Source organism: Scyliorhinus canicula, chromosome 1, assembly GCF_902713615.1.
Source record: "Scyliorhinus canicula chromosome 1, sScyCan1.1, whole genome shotgun sequence".
NCBI classification, from domain to species: Eukaryota; Metazoa; Chordata; class Chondrichthyes; order Carcharhiniformes; family Scyliorhinidae; genus Scyliorhinus; species Scyliorhinus canicula.
Genome location: NC_052146.1, coordinates 209,785,648 through 209,802,787, shown reverse-complemented (window position 1 = coordinate 209,802,787; position 17,140 = coordinate 209,785,648). Strand labels below are relative to the sequence as shown.

At 44.7% G+C, this 17,140-nt stretch overlaps 1 protein-coding gene across 4 annotated transcripts in view; it reads left to right on the top strand.

Moving 5' to 3' along the window:
* The window catches only part of tasp1 (taspase, threonine aspartase, 1), a 123,693-nt gene that overhangs the window by 36,436 nt on the left and 70,117 nt on the right, over positions 1-17,140 (top strand). For all 4 annotated transcript variants that reach the window (XR_005461830.1, XR_005461829.1, XM_038806849.1 and 1 more), the window contains 2 exons: positions 13,521-13,600; positions 17,014-17,120. Coding sequence is in view for 2 of the 4 variants with exons in the window: in XM_038806849.1 (XP_038662777.1) it covers positions 13,521-13,600; positions 17,014-17,120 (187 nt within the window). In the remaining 2 variants the exon portion in view is untranslated. The remainder of the gene's footprint in view (positions 1-13,520; positions 13,601-17,013; positions 17,121-17,140) is intronic.

Here is a 17,140-nt window from a genome sequence, read left to right as displayed (position 1 = left end):
ATTCCTCCTCTTCCTGTGCGAGGCTTAGCCTCATACAGTTCAAGGTGCTGCACAGGGCCCACATGACCGGGACGAGGATGAGTAGGTTTTTCGGGGGCGAAGGCAGGTGTGCTAGGTGCTCGGGGAGCCCAGCGAACCACGGCCATATGTTCTAGGCATGCCCAGCGCTGGGGGAGTTTTGGAAGGGGGTAGCAAGGACGGTGTCGAGGGTGGTGGGATCCAGGGTCAAGCCAGATTGGGGACTCGCAATTTTTGGGGTTGCAGTGGAGCCGGGAGTGCAGGAGGTGAAAGAGGGCGGGGTTCTGGCCCTTGCGTCCCTAGTAGCCCGGCGGAGGATCTTGGTTCAGTGGAAGGATGCAAGGCCCCCAAGCGTGGATCAATGATATGGCGGGGTTAATCAAGTTGGAGAAGGTGAAATTTGTCCTGAGGGGATCAGTACAGGGGTTCTTTAGGCGGTGGCAGCCTTTCCTGGACTTCCTGGCAGAACGGTAGGAGAATAGGCCGGCAGCAGCAGCAACCGGGGAGGGAGAGGGGGGGTTTGTTTCGGGGGAAGGGAGAAATGTGTATATGTGTTTATTGGATATGGCAGGTGTTTATCTATCTCGTTATTGTAGTTACTGGGGGGATTACTGATCGAAGCAAAGTGGGAGGAAGAGTTGGGTGAGGTTATAGAGGAGGGAGTCTGGTGTGAGGTGCTCCGGAGAGTAAATGCCTCCACCTCATGTGCGAGGTTGAGGCTGATACAGCTGAAGGTGGTATACAGAGCACACCTCACAAGGGCGAGGATGAGCCGGTTCTGTGAAGGAGTAGAAGATGTGTGTGAGCGTTGAGGGGGGGGCCCGCTAATCACGTTCATATGTTTTGGTTCTGTCCAAAGCTAGAGGAGTACTGGAAGGAGGTTTTTAGGGTAATTTCCAAGGTGGTGCACGTGAAACTGGACCCGGGTCCCCGGGAGGCCATATTCTGGGTGTCGGACCAGCCAGGTTTGGAAACGGGTGCGGAGGCAGATATTGTAGCCTTTGCCTCGTTGATCACCCGATGGCGGATCCTGCTGGGATGGAGAGTAGCCTCCCCACATTGTGCCTTGGTGTGGCGGGGGGAACTGTTGGAATACTTGACCCTTGGGAAGGTTAAGTTTGAACTGAGTGGAAGGACGGAGGGGTTCTACGAGTCATGGGCGTTATTCATTATGCAATTTCAAGAACTGGATATCATCGAACATTAGTTGGGGGGGGGGGGGGGCTCTGTGTACTGAGGGTGATTATGGGTCATCCCTGATCCCTTTTTGTCATTTGTTCATTTAAACATGCGGGCTGATGTTTGGGGGTTGGTGAGAGGATGGGATCGTTGTTATTGTTATGGCGATTTACATATTTGGTGCTGATTGATTATTGTTGGTGGGCGTAAATACGGGAGAAAATGTGAAAAAGGAGGAGAATAAAAATATTTAAAAACAAAAAAAGAAATGGGTGTTTGTCAGTAATGTCAGAGTGTGGGGGGAGCTGGGCTGTCTGTCAGCTTTTTACTTTTGTTTTAGGTTGTTTGCTGCAGGGTGTGTTTTAGTTTTGTTTTCAGAGCTGGATAGCTGCAAACTCGATCCTTTGGTGATTTAAAACTAATACCTGCTCTCTGTAGAGACTTTAACCTGATGTGCTTCTGTTTAAAGGTTTTTTTTTAAATCTTACTGATGTTAAAAGGACAGCTTAAGGATTACTTAGTGTTGTATTCTTTGGGGGTTGTATTTGAATTAATGGTTGCTAAGATGTTCACTGTTTTAAAAAGGTTAACGTGAGTTCATAGAATAAACATTGTTTTGCTTTAAAAAATACTTTTCCATTTCTGCTGTACCACACCTGTAGAGTGGGCCGTGTGCTCCCCATACCACAATCTATTAAAAGTTGTGGGTCAGGTGAACTCCATGATACACTTTGGGGTTCTCTAAATCCTGGCCCATAACAGTGTATAGAGCACACCTCACAAGGGCGAGGATGAGCCGGCTCCCTGAGGGGGTAGAAGATGTCTGTGAAAATTGCGTGGGGGCCCCGCAAACCACGTTCATATGTTTTGGTCCTGTCTAAAGCTGGAGGATTACTGGAAGAAGGTTTTTAGGGTAATCTCTAAAGTGGTGCACGTGAAACTGGATCCAGGCCCTCGGGAGGCCATATTCAGGGTGTCTGACTAACCGGGGTTGGAAACGGGTGCGGAGGCAGATGTTGTAGCCTTTGCCTTGTTGATCGCCCAAAGGTGGATCCTGTTGGGATGGAGATCAACGTCTCCATCCTGTGTCCTGGCGTGGCAGGGGGACCTGCTGGAATTCTTGACTCTTGAGAAGGTCAAATTTGAACTGAGGGGAAAGACGGAGAGGTTCTACAATTTATGAGCGTTGCTCATTATGCACTTTCGAGAATCGGATTACATCGAACATTAGGGGTGGTTGGGGGGCTGGGAGAGTTGGGGGTAGGGGAATGTATGTGTTAATGGTGACTATGGGTGATTCCTGATTCCTTTTTGTCATTTGTTTATGTTAACATGCGGGCTAATGTTTGGGGATTTGGTGGAAGGATAAGATTGTTGTTATTGATATGGGGATTGACATTGTATTCGTTACTGATTACTGTTTATTGTTGGTGTGTGTAAATTTGGGGGAAAATGTGAAAAAGGAGGAGAATAAAAATAGTAAAAAAAAGTCTGCGCCGACCCTTTGAAAGAGCACCCTATCAAGTCCCACTCCCCTACCCTATTCCGGTAATTCCACCTAACCTGCACATCTTTGGACACGATGGGGCAATTTTTAGCTTGGCCAATCCACCGAATGGATTTTGCCTATGTGATTATGCAAATTAATTTTAGCAGAAATTTGATTGGCAATATAACCGGCACCGTTCAGACACGTATTTCTGATTTTGTGCTCCGAGAGGATGCTCCTTCTTTCCCCGCCCACCCTACCATCGAAAGTGCACTTGATATCTAGGGCCATTAACAGCTGGTAGACCATTTAAACCTTGTCACTCAGATGAAAAGGATTTTGCCAAAAGCATAGCAATGTCGAGATAAGAAAAGTGCATTCCACCTAATTAACTGTCGTCGCAACACTTCATAACACCTGGTTCTTTCTATTCAAAATTGTGGGCTTGCTATGCTGCATGCTATGAGCTGACCTAAGGCTCAGTTTGTTTGTTTAAAAAAAATGTTTGCTTGCATGAGGCTGCTGTTGTATTCCATAACACTTGCAAATGACAACATCTTATTTTAGCTGCTTTAGATGTGTTCTGTTGCATAAAACAGCCTGGCAAGCAAATATTGTGTTTTCGTTGCAGTTAAGCTATTGATGAATAAATATGGTTGCCGGGTTTAATTTTCAAATTAAGAGCAGATCTGGGAGAGAGCAAATTAACAGCAGGTTGATGGAAGTTGGAATTCTGAATGCTAGCTAAAGCGTCCATGTTAAACAAAATTACATTATAAAACCTTGGCGCTTTGAAAATGTTAAAGCTGTACAGTTGGCATTAATTGAGTAAAGCACCCACCTTACCAGAGGGGGCGGGGTTGCCTTAATTAGAAATGAAATTAAATCAATAGCACTAAACGACATAGGGTCAGACGATGTGGAGTCTGTGTGGGTAGAGTTGAGGAACCACAAAGGCAAAAAAAACCATAATGGGAGTTTTGTACAGGCCTCCTGACAGTGGTCAGGACCAGGGGCACAAAATGCACCACGAAATAGAAAGGGCATGTCAGAAAGGCACGGTCACAGTGATCATGGGGGACTTCAATATGCAGGTGGACTGGGTAAATAATGTTGCCAGTGGACCCAAAGAAAGGGAATTCATTGAATGTTTACAGGATGGCTTTTTAGAACAGCTTGTGATGGAGCCCACGAGGGAACAGGCTATTCTGGACTTAGTGTTATGTAATGAGCCAGAATTGATGAAAGATCTTAAAGTAAGGGAACACTTAGGAAGCAGTGATCATAATATGGTAGAATTCAGTCTGCAATTTGAAAGAAAGAAGGTAGAATCAGATGTAAAGGTTTTACAGTTAAATAAAGGTAATTACAAGCGCATGAGGGAGGAACTGACGAAAATCGACTGGAAGCAGAGCCTAGTGGGAAAGACAGTAGAACAGCAATGGCAGGAGTTTCTGGGAGTAATTGAGGACACAGTGCAGAGGTTCATCCCAAAGAAAAGAAAGGTTATCAGAGGGAGGATTAGGCAGCCATGGCTGACAAAGGAAGTCAGGGAATGCATCAAGGCAAAAGAGAGAGCCTATAATGTGGCAAAGAGTAGTGGGAAGTCAGAAGATTGGGAAGGCTACAAAAACAAACAGAGGATAACAAAGAGAGAAATAAGGAAGGAGAGGATCAAATATGAAGGTAGGCTAGCCAGTAACATTAGGAATGATAGTAAAAGTTTCTTTAAATACATTAAAAACAAACGAGAGGCAAAAGTAGACATTGGGCCGCTCCAAAATGACGCTGGTAATCTAGTGATGGGAGACAAGGAAATAGCTGAGGAACTTAACAAGTACTTTGCGTCAGTCTTCACAGTAGAAGACATGAGTAATATCCCAACAATTCAGGAAAGTCAGGGGGCAGAGTTGAATATGGTTGCCATCACAAAGGAGAAGGTGCTAGAGAAACTAAAAGGTCTGAAAATTGATAAATCTCCGGGCCCAGATGGGCTACATCCTAGAGTTCTAAAGGAGATAGCTGAAGAAATAGTGGAGGCGTTAGTTATGATCTTTCAAAAGTCACTGGAATCAGGGAAAGTCCCAGAGGATTGGAAAATCGCTGTTGTAACCCCCCTGTTCAAGAAGGGAACAAGAAAAAAGATGGAAAATTATAGGCCAATTAGCCTAACCTCGGTTGTTGGCAAAATTCTAGAATCCATCGTTAAGGATGAGATTTCTAAATTCTTGGAAGTGCAGGGTCGGATTAGGACAAGTCAGCATGGATTTAGTAAGGGGAGGTCGTGCCTGACAAACCTGTTAGAGTTCTTTGAAGAGATAACAAATAGGTTAGACCAAGGAGAGCCAATAGATGTTATCTATCTTGACTTCCAAAAGGCCTTTGACAAGGTGCCTCACGGGAGACTCCTGAGTAAAATAAGGGCCCATGGTATTCGAGGCAAGGTACTAACATGGATTGACGATTGGCTGTCAGACAGAAGGCAGAGAGTTGGGATAAATGGTTCTTTTTCGGAATGGCAACCGGTGACAAGTGGTGTCCCGCAGGGTTCAGTGTTGGGGCCACAGCTGTTCTCTTTATATATTAACGATCTAGATGACGGGACTGGGGGCATTCTGGCCAAGTTTGCCGATGATGCAAAGATAGGTGGAGGGGCAGGTAGTATTGAGGAGGTGGGGAGGCTGCAGAAAGATTTAGACAGTTTAGGAAAATGGTCCAAGAAGTGGCTGATGAAATTCAACGTGGGCAAGTGCGAGGTCTTGCACTTTGGAAAAAAGAATAGAGGCATGGACTATTTTCTAAACGGTGACAAAATTCATAATGCTAAAGTGCAAAGGGACTTGGGAGTCCTAGTCCAGGATTCTCTAAAGGTAAACTTGCAGGTTGAGTCCGTAATTAAGAAAGCAAATGTAATGTTGTCATTTATCTCAAGAGGCTTGGAATATAAAAGCAGGGATGTACTTCTGAGGCTTTATAAAGCACTAGTTAGGCCCCATTTAGAATACTGTGAGCAATTTTGGGCCCCATACCTCAGGAAGGACATACTGGCACTGGAGCGGGTCCAGCGGAGATTCACACGGATGATCCCAGGAATGGTAGGCCTAACATACGATGAACGTCTGAGGATCGTGGGATTATATTCATTGGAGTTTAGGAGGTTGAGGGGAGATCTAATAGAAACGTACAAGATAATGAATGGCTTGGATAGGATGGACGTTGGGAAGTTGTTTCCATTAGCAGGGGAGACTAGGACGTGGGGGCACAGCCTTAGAATAAAAGGGAGTCACTTTAGAACAGAGATGAGGAGAAATTTCTTCAGCCAGAGAGTGGTAGATCTGTGGAATTCATTGCCACAGAGGGCGGTGGAGCAGCGGCGTGCAGAGGTCTGGTGATGCCCGGGGCAAATCTTGATTATATGCCCCCAAAGACTCAAGTATAAGGCCTAATATACTGAGAAATATTATGAGAAAGGAAAACATTTTGAATATATAAACACAGATGAAACATGAAATAAACGCTTTAAACATAGAACAGTACAGCACAGAACAGGCCCTTCGGCCCTCAATGTTGTGCTGAGCCATGATCACCCTACTCAAACCCACGTATCCACCCTATACCCGTAACCCAACAACCCCCCCCCCTTAACCTTACTTTTATTAGGACACTACGGGCAATTTAGCATGGCCAATCCACCTAACCCGCACATCTTTGGACTGTGGGAGGAAACCGGAGCACCCGGAGGAAACCCACGCACACAGGGGGAGGATGTGCAGACTCCACACAGACAGTGACCCAGCCGGGAATCGAACCTGGGACCCTGGAGCTGTGAAGCATTTATGCTAACCACCATGCTACCCTGATTTATTCGATTTTAATATTAATCAATCAAATTTATTAAGTTCTTTTCCCCAAATGATACCTCCTGTCACAAAACACCTGAACTACTTCATTTTTTACATCAGCTGTGAGAAATTCTTTTTCAATGCTTATTAAAGCCAGGTTGGTCAGTCGCTCCTGTGACATAGAAGACCTCAGATATGTTTTTATTAATTTCAGTTTTGAAAATGACCTTTCACAGCTTGCGACTGAAAATGCAATTGTAAGCAGTAATCTGTATGAAACACACAGCGTCGGAAAGACATCCCTCCCATACTGCAGTAAAGACTCCAGAGCATCTTTAGGATCAGGGGGAACTCTAGTCCCTCCAGCTCGAAGGAGCATCACAAAATCAATAATTTCGTCATATAACTGAATTGCAACCACATCATTGTCATAATAATTTGCAAAGTCTGAACATTCCTTTTTTAATTTCTCTCTTTCTTGTTCATCTCCACTGATAATTTTGTGCAATTTATATCATAGACTTGCAAATTAGTGGTATCTGTATTCAGATATTAGCATGTTAAGGAATAAATGTCTCCTATTCCGAGATTAAATGCCATAGCAGTCCTCTGATCATCCAGGCTTCACTCTTACTACATCCCACGTAAATATTTCATTAAATATCACCAAAAAACCTATAAAAAACGTAGTTGCACCCGTTCTAGAGCTATTCACTGACCTCTTTATCTTTGCCATCTCTAAGGTATAGGACGGCTGCCTGAGGTTAAATTGCGCTGTAAGTTAGTCAATTTCCCCTTAGCGCTGGAATTCTAGGGATATTGTTCTCTTCTTCAGTCATTTTGCTTTGCAACACGGTAGCATAGTGGTTAGCATCAATGCTTCACAGCTCCAGGGTCCCAGGTTTGGTTCCCAGCTGGGTCACTGTCTGTGCGGAGTCTGCACGTCCTCCTCGTGTGTGCGTGGGTTTCCTCCGGGTGCTCCGGTTTCCTCCCACAGTCCAAAGATGTGCGGGTTAGGTGGATTGGCCATGCTAAATTGCCCGTAGTGTCCTAAAAAGTAAGGTTAAGGGGGAGTTGTTGGGTTACGGGTATAGGGTGGATACGTGAGTTTGAGTAGGGTGATCATTGCTCGGCACAACATCGAGGGCCGAAGGGCCTGCTCTGTGCTGTACTGTTCTAAATCTAAATCAATGGGTGAGATGTTATGTCTCAAAAGTTGCGCCTCCCTCCTCTGCAACCCCCATGGAGAAGGATATGAGCAGAACGTCATGGAAATACTGTTATGACCCTTGTGGAAACAACTACAAACAACCCAACTAAGACCAATATACAAGACTTCACTTTTATATTAGCAATCACACCAAAATCAACGTAAATTAAACATGAATTAACAGGAAAATTGCAATAATATGACCGATAAATTACACATAGCAGATACAAAGACATATCTCACACATTTCGGTCAGCTCATTCAGCACGTATCGCTTTCATTTCAGCCACAATATCCTTCAAAACGTTGAACTTCTTCAAATCAAATTCCATCTTCATTTCTCTAAAGCTTTAGCACCAAGTCTCATCAAACTACTTCACCCAATTTCCACAAATATAATTTTCACAGTCAACACATTTCCAGATCCCTTCTTCTTCACAAAACCCTGGTCATGTGGTACCTGTTTGTGCACTATGCCAGTGCATAAAGGGTCCCCAAATCCAGATATAAAAGCTCTGTTCAAGATCCGAGCTCCAGCAGCTTGCAGTCAAGTCTCTGAGAATCTCCCCTGCACCCTGCTGACCCTGGGCTTTAAGTATAATGGGTAAGAGGGCAAAAGTTAAGAGGCCATGATGAATTTTTATAAAATACTGGTTCTGTCCCAAATGGGTGCCCCTGGCCCAAATGTCAAATTCTGGGCACGACAGTTTAAAAGTTGACAGCTACAGAGAGGGTGCAGAGAAGAGTTTTAAAATAGATCAAATAAATAAAATAAATAAATGAATAAATAAAACTCACCCATGGTGGCAATGCCGTCCATTCTGGAAAATTCGCGCCCTTTCTGCTCCCTCTCCAGCCTCTCCAGTGCGCAGGCGCGCTCGGGCCGACCGCGGTGCGCAGGCGCGCTCGGGCCGACCGCGGTGCGCAGGCGCGCTCGGGCCGACCGCGGTGCGCAGGCGCGCTCGGGCCGACCGCGGTGCGCAGGCGCGCTCGGGCCGACCGCGGCGACCGCGGTGCGCAGGCGCGCTCGGGCCGACCGCGGTGCGCAGGCGCGCTCGGGCCGACCGCGGTGCGCAGGCGCGCTCGGGCCGACCGCGGCGACCGCGGTGCGCAGCCGCGCTCGGGCCGACCGCGGTGCGCAGGCGCGCTCGGGCCGACCGCGGTGCGCAGGCGCGCTCGGGCCGACCGCGGTGCGCAGGCGCGCTCGGGCCGACCGCGGTGCGCAGGCGCGCTCGGGCCGACCGCGGCGACCGCGGTGCGCAGGCGCGCTCGGGCCGACCGCGGTGCGCAGGCGCGCTCGGGCCGACCGCGGTGCGCAGGCGCGCTCGGGCCGACCGCGGTGCGCAGGCGCGCTCGGGCCGACCGCGGTGCTGCCCCCATCCAGTCGCTGCCCGGGGCCAGCGCCCCGTCGGCCCCCCCCTCTGCACGCCGCTGCGGTGGAGGCCGGGACATTGAGTGTCTTTAAGACAGAAATTGATAAATTCTTGATTTCTCGAGGAATTAAGGGCTATGGTGAGAGAGCGGGTAAATGGAGTTGAAATCAACCATGATTGAATGGTGGAGTGGACTCGATGGGCCGAATGGCCTTACTTCCACTCCTATGTCTTATGGTCTTATGGGCAGCACGGCACAGTGGTTAGTACTGCTGCCTCACAGTGCCAGGGTCCCGGGTTCAATTCTGGCCGTGGGTCACTGTGTGGCCTTTGCACATTCTCCCCGTGTCTGCATGGGTTTCTTCTGGGTGCTCCGGTTTCCTCCCAAGACCAAAGATGTGCAGGTTAGGTGAATTGCCCATGCTAAATTGCCCCTTAATGTTCAGGGATGTGCAGGTTAGGTTATTTGGTTACAGAGATAGGGTAAGGTGGATGGGGAAGTCGACATGGGTACAGTGCTCATTTGAAGGGTCGGTGTAGACTCGATGGGCCGAATGACCTCCTGCACGGTAAGGATTATTCGAACTGTTGGACTTCTAAATTACAATAAATCTCAAAAGAAACAGGCCATTTTTATGTCAGTTACAAGCTGCCAGAAAAGACAGTTTAAAATGTGTATTATCACTAAAGTGTGTAATATCACTGGAGCAATATGAGCGAATTATGAAATAATTTGGATGCAAATCTCAAACATTGAACAATAGCAGTGAGATTAATAATCGTAAGTTTAAGAAAAATGGATTGTGATGTAGTGGATATTTGGTTCATCAGGTGTACCTTGTTGGGTTCATTTCTGATTAACGTTTCTGTTTCTGATTGACGAGAGCTCTGGGGTATCAAAATATCCTTCATAAATCCGAACCAATTTTTCTATGCTTGACACACCAAACATTTGCCTGTCTTCCATCATGTTGACCTTGACTGACTTGCTTGTTGGAAGATTCTGACTGCAAAGAATTCTATAGCTGAGGAGAGACCTATGTTTCCATTTATATCCAGAGGGACACCTCCGGTACGATGAGAGGAAGGAAATCCAGTGTAGGCAAAAAACGCTTCTAGCAATTCCAGGAGGGAGCACCTGCTCACTTGTCAGGAGAGAAGATGTCAAAGCTGCTCCTGATTCATTAAAAAAATCCTCTAACCTCGGTCTCTAATTCATACTACCTGGATTGTTGCTGTAAAACTCACTTGATTGGAAGGGACAGAGAGGCATAGTCCCCAATGCTCAAGCTATTGCTAAAAGTCTTACGTTTGGCAATTAAGTTCAGTCTAAGTTGAATCTGGATGTAATAGGTGGAAGGCGTTCTGACTATTAAGTGCTCCATCAACACCAGAACTCTCTTTGCAAGAGGAATTGAGAGACTGCCTCTTCTCAAAATTTCTCAGAGTTCCTTCAATGCTATATCTTCAGCTATTGAGAATTTTTTTTTGTTTGTTTTTACAGCTTGTTAAATTGCCACTCTTACTGGCTATGTCATTGGCTTAAGTGGAACTGACCTAGAAGTGCCAGTCTCGATCTCGTCAGCAGGAGAAGCCAGGGCAATCTTGGTATCTGATCCATTTTTGCAATTTTGATTCAACTTACTTATCCAAGATCAGTGGATAGTTTACTGATTTAATTGTAGACTTGCCTTTTCTCCTCTGAAGAGGATGATAGTAAGAGGGGCAGACTTTGGCTTGTAAGTCACAAAACTCCTTCTCGAACATAGTACCTGCTTTTTGAAAGGAGACACATATGACAGATGGGTGCATGCACAGTCATCAGAATGATACTAGGGCTAAAAGAGTTAAATTGAGAACTGGTTACACAGAGTAGACTTATTTCATTGACTGTAGGAGACTAGGGGATTATCTAATTGAGGTGCAAGATAATTAAAGGATTTGATGGGATAAATAGAAATTTCCTTCGATGGAACTGTCCCAAACAAGGCTGAAAAAAAAATTATAGCAAGGTATGATGAAAGAAAGCACAACACAACGGGTAGAAATGTGGTGCTCTACTTTGCCCTTCCCATAAAGCTGTTGACGTTGGGTCAAGTGAAAATTTTAAAATCAAGATCCAATATATGAAACCACGGCTGGTAAATAGCGTTACAATATAGACCAGCTGCATTTCAGTTGAATAGGCTCAAGGGGCTAACTAGTCGACTTCTGTTAGGATGGCCCAGATAATTATAGACCCGTTAACTGAATACCAATAAGAGGTAAAATAATGAAATTTATTCCAATCCAGTGCAGCAGCTTCAGTGTAATAAATGTTCATAAACATCAGCATGGTTATCACACATAGGCACCCACAGCGACATGCTCGCCAACTCGAAGTGTTGCCTGCACTGCTTCCAAACTCGCAGTGCTGAAACCACCACCGGGCTCGGTACCAGACAAGTGAAAACAGAAGGGGCACCCTCAGACTCGTCCCCCTATACAATGCTGCCTCCACCTGTCTCCACACCGATCCCTCCTCCACTGCCCATTTCCTCACCATTTCAATATTCGCTGCCCAATAATAGTTCATCAAACTTGGCAATGCCAGCCCCCGTCCCCCGCGGCAACACATCCCACCTCTTCAAATTCACCTTTATTCCTTCCACCAGTTGTGCCAAATTCAATTTATGCAGCTGTGCCCAGCTCCGCGCTACTTGAATTCCTAGATACCGAAGATTCACTCCCACCACCTGGAAACGACAACTCCCCTTGCCTCCTCTCCTGCCCTCTAGCATTAATTGGAACCACCTCACTTTTTACCATGTTCAATTTATACCTTGAAAACTGGCCAAATTCCCTCAGGATCTCATGATCCTTTTGAAGCTGCTCAAAGGGTCTGAAATATGTAACAAAAGATCGTCTGCCTACAACAAGACTCTGTACCTGGCCCCACCATGCTCAATTCCTCTCCCCCACCATGCTCAATCACTCTCCAACCCCTTGACGCCCTAAATGCCGTTGCCAGTGGTTCTATCCCCAAAGCAAAAACAAACAGAGAGTGCCTCGTCCCCGATGCAGTCCGAAGGATCCCAAGCACGTCCTGTTCATCCAAACACAAGCCATTGGCACCCTGTACAGCAGGAGAACCCAATGCATTAACCCCTGACTGAACCCGAATCGACACAACGCCTCCAATAGATATGCCCACTGCACCCGGCCAAAAGCCTTGCTTGCATGAAGTTTTGATGCCCTTTGTTCCCAGCAAATTAATCCCAACCCCTTCACTCCAGTAGTTCCCCAGTCTTCACGTTTTCCGGTCCGAATCATACAAAAGTGGGCATACCTGGTACATAATTGACCTTACTGAAAATCAGCCACAGATTTAGCTTGCCCATATCAAGCGCTATCACACAGACTGTTGCCTACCTCAAGAATCCTTTTGCATATTCACTGAGGATTCCTAACTTTCCAACATTTACTGCTACAATCACTTCTTCATCACTAAATCTGTTTAATTCGAATTTTGCAACATCAACTACCCCTGCATTGCCTAAACCTTTATTCATGCTTTTGCCACATCCAGACAACATTACTCCAATGCTGTTCATGTTCTATTTTCCACAAACCCCCAATTTGTCAAAAAAATAGATTATGTTGTGTTTTGGATTAATTTCACCCACCGCCTCTGTCTTTGCTGACCTGTTTCTATTTTCAAATTTTGCATCTTTCTTTCTCCGCAAACACTCCCAGCCAGATATCTTGCCCACAGTCTTCAGTCCCTGGCCTCTTTATATCCCCCTTCCCATTGCACTGCCATTGGAGTTCCTTTTTTAAAAGCCTCCTTGAGACCCAACTTAAATCATCTCTTCCATGGCTTATTATTCAGTTGTAAAGTACTTCTGGAGGCCTTGTATGCTTGCTCCCTCTCCAGGGACGGATATAACCGCAGAAGAGAGGCAGGCACATGCTGAATGACCTTCTTAGCTGCCCGCTGGCTAGACCTGTTTTATATTTATGCGCTGAAGTTAGATATTTATGTGCTTTAGTTATTACTCGGTTATTATTCTGTAGTAAAATACTTCTGGAGGCCTTGTATGTTTCTGATACCTTCTCCAATCCTTGATTAAATTAATTACAACCAGTGGGTGAAGGAGAAGACCAGAAGTTAATCTTTACTCAGTTATAAATTTATTTACAGATAGAGACATTACAAATGCTCCTATCTCTACAATGTACCACCACTGTCAAGAAGTGTTCCTTTATCGTTCTTTTCAAAAAGAGTATTTAAAAAATAACAACTCCCGGTAGGCACAAGCTTAATTTATACAATTAGCATTGTTATCTTTTAATTACCTGTATATTGTAAATGTGTATTTATATTAATGTTTCATTGAAATTAATAATTATCTTCTCCTTTATTTTAGTTTTTTAGTAGGCGAAGGGGCTTACAAATGGGCAGTAGATCATGGAATTGTGCCGTGTCCTCCTGACGTAATGGCAACAAGTAAGTCAGCTTTGCTTTTCTATCCTTTTGAAAATTGCCAGAATTATTTATTTAACAGAATATAAAGTTCTCTTTTTTTAAACAAAAAAACTTGCATTTATACTTTCTGTACCATCATGTAGTAAAATTAATGGGCAACTTTTCAAAAAATAAATTTCTTGGAAATTAGTTTTTTTTTAAAGATCTTAATGGTAGCCTCTGAACATATGATCTTTAGGAGATTGTAGGGCATTCAAACTGTCTAGTGAGAACTTTCTGCATTGAATCCATTGCTGATGAGTTATTGAGTGGTTTGCAATTTCTGGAATAGTGTTGACTCCTGTCTTGATTTCATGCCTATTCAGTATATCTGGCCTATATAATGCAACTTGTGTGGGGAAAGACTGCACAGGAGGGCAGAGCACAGTGTGGAAATGCAGTGGTTATGGGGATTTGATAGTCAGGGGAGAGACAGGCATTTCTGTAACTTTCAGCATGAGATTTCACACTGTCTTGCCTTCCTGATGCCTATCTGAAGGATATCACTTGGGAAAGTGCAGAACATTTACAACCAGAAGTTCTGCTCCAACGTGGGAACCATGGCACGGACATGAAAAAGATTAAGGACCTACCGTTAGAATTTCAGGAGCAACGGAGGAAGCTAAAAATCAGGCCTTCCAAGATTGTTCCCATTATCACACACTAGTGTGCATTGTGATAGTGGGATAAAGCTGATGTGTTAGGCAGGTTGGTTCGATGTGGACTGCACTCGATGCAGGGAAGCTAGAAACAGACGTCTTAACACTGGAGAAGATCCAACACTGTTTTATTCAACGATAGAACTGATAAGCATATTCAGCTGTGGGTCGACACTATACTGAACTGGCTGGAGACCTAGTAGTAGCCTGACCAGACTTACCAGCTACCGCATGGTGTTTGCACTGGCTAGCTCGTGGACTCTGACTGTCTCAGTGGCTGGGTCCAGAGAGAGCGGGAAACCTAGTGCCCTCTGGCTTTATAGTGGTAGTATCCTGTCTGGTGATTGGCTGCACTGTGTTGTGTGCTTACTGGTCATCCTGTGTGTCAATCACTGCCTGTCTGCACCTCATTATATACATGAGTGGATATTATGACAAAAACAAGTTGATGCAAGGCTAAGAAATTATGCAGGAGTTAGGGCTTCAGATTCTTGGAACATTGTGGCCAGTCCTGGAGTAGGTGGGACCTGTACAGAGTGGATGAGTTTCATCTCGACAAAGCTGGAATCAATATCTTTGTGGGAAGGTTATCTGGGACTTGGGGCGTGAGGCAGTTTAAACTAATTTGGCAGGGAAATGGAAAGATTAAGAGAAGAGAAAAATGGTGCACAGAGGACCAGGAGAAGCAGTTGACACTATAGTGAAGAATGGTTCAGAAATAACAGTAGAAGATAGGTTTGGAGTGGATGTACATAAATACACAAAGTGGTAAATAGGGTTGCTGAGTGGCAGGTACAAGATGTCACATGGGACTTTAATTAAGTGGCAATAATGGAGACCAATTAAGGAGAAAATTGGGAACTTAATATTCATGGCCAAAAAATATTGAGGCAAGATAAGGAATGGATAAAAAGCAGGGGAATGGCAGTATTGATTGAAGAAACTAGGGTAGCGCTGGGTGACATGGTTGAAGACCAAAGGACAGAGTCATAGAATCCCTACATGGCAGAAGGAGGCCATTAAGTCCATTGAGTCTGCATCGACCCTTTGAAAGAGCACCCTGCCTAGGTCCACTCCCCATCCCCATAACCCCCACCTAACCGTGGGATACAAATGGCCAATTTAGCATGACCAATCTACCTAACCTACACATCTTTGAACTGTGGGAGGAAAGCGGAGCACGCAGGGGCTGGTTTAGCTCACTGGGCTAAATCGCTGGCTTTTAAAGCAGCACGGTTCGATTCCCGTACCAGCCTCCCTGGACAGACGCTGGAATGTGGCGACTAGGGGCTTTTCACAGTAACTTCATTGAAGCCTACTTGTGACAATAAGCGATTTTCATTTCATTTTCAGAGGAAACCTACGCAGACACGGGGAGAACATGCAAACTCCATTTGGTTACAATTAAGAAACTATTATCCCACTGAGTATACAATAGGTCACCGAACAGTGGGAAGGAAATGCTTGTGAAAGTTGCAAACTGCACATGTATTTTTCAGAGGTTTAACAATTATGTAATGGAGTCGAATAGAAGTGTAGGATTTTAAAGCACTAGAAGGAGGTGATTTGAAGCATTGTGATGGTGGCAATCCTCTGATAGAACTTTGCACATTGATTCCATTCCTCTGCCTGTTCCCAACAGTTTAAATGTAGGGAATGTGGATTGCAGATTTTGTGTTCTCTAGATATTTAAATTGGACAGGTTTGAACAAATGCTTGGGGTCCACTAAGGTCCTTGAGAAATTTTTTACGTAATGTAATGTTTCACACAACACTGAGTTTAAACTCCCATGCAGCAAATAGAAGTGATGGCACCTGACTGTGATTTACAACGGTCGATTAGGACCCGATTCCTAGATTTAAATCGCAAGTTTTGTTTAATGAAAAGTTTAGAAATGGTTTAGTTTTTGGGTTTTGCACAGAACACTAATATTGCCTACAAAGAAAAAAAAAAATGAAGCAAAAACTTTAGGGTGTGAATTTAGATTTGGTAGCTTAAAACAGGTGATAATGATTCAGCAGTTTTTTTACACCTCACTAGTTTTGCTTTGAAAAGAAAATCAGACTGAGTGTAGAGCAGGCTTCTGATTCCTTAATGGGTTAGTATCAGAAGTAGGAACACTAACCATGTGTATGAAAGAGATCAGATGCTGTTTTCACTTTCTTTCCTTTCCATACACTACGTCCTCACTGAGGTTTTCTACCTAAGCACACAGTAAGGATAAAATGAGCTTTCTGCTGTGTGTGACTCCAACTCACATCATATACTGAATTAACCGGACAAACAATGTAGTGAGAGGAACACTGCTAACTCTTTGTGAACTCCGACTCACTTTAAAAAAAAAATCTTAAAAAAAAAAAATTTGGTGTACCCAATTCATTTTTTCCAATTAAGGGGTAATTTAGCATGGCCAATCCACATACTCTGCCCATATTTGGGGTTGTGGGGGCGAAACCCACGCAAACACGGCGAGAATGTGCAAACTCCACATGGACAGTGACCCAGAGCCGGGATCGAACCTGTGACCTTGGCACCGTGAGGCAGCAATGCTCAACACTGCGCCACCGTGCTGCCCGACACTTCGAATCTTTTATACATTTCTTTGGCTGATTCATTAGTACTAAAACCTCAATCAAGAACAAAACTTCACTTCCATTTGTTATATATTTTCAGCTTTTGTGAGTAACTATTATTGGCATATTCCATCAATAGTGTTTTCTTTAAATCCTATTTAGAGTTCGGCTTATCTGCATTTAGGAAAAACAGACGAAAGCTGGAGCTGGCAGAGAAGGTGGAAACAGAAATGATTCAGACCAAGAAGAGGAGAGAAGTGTCTGAAAACGTTAGTGCCTTTTGTTTAAC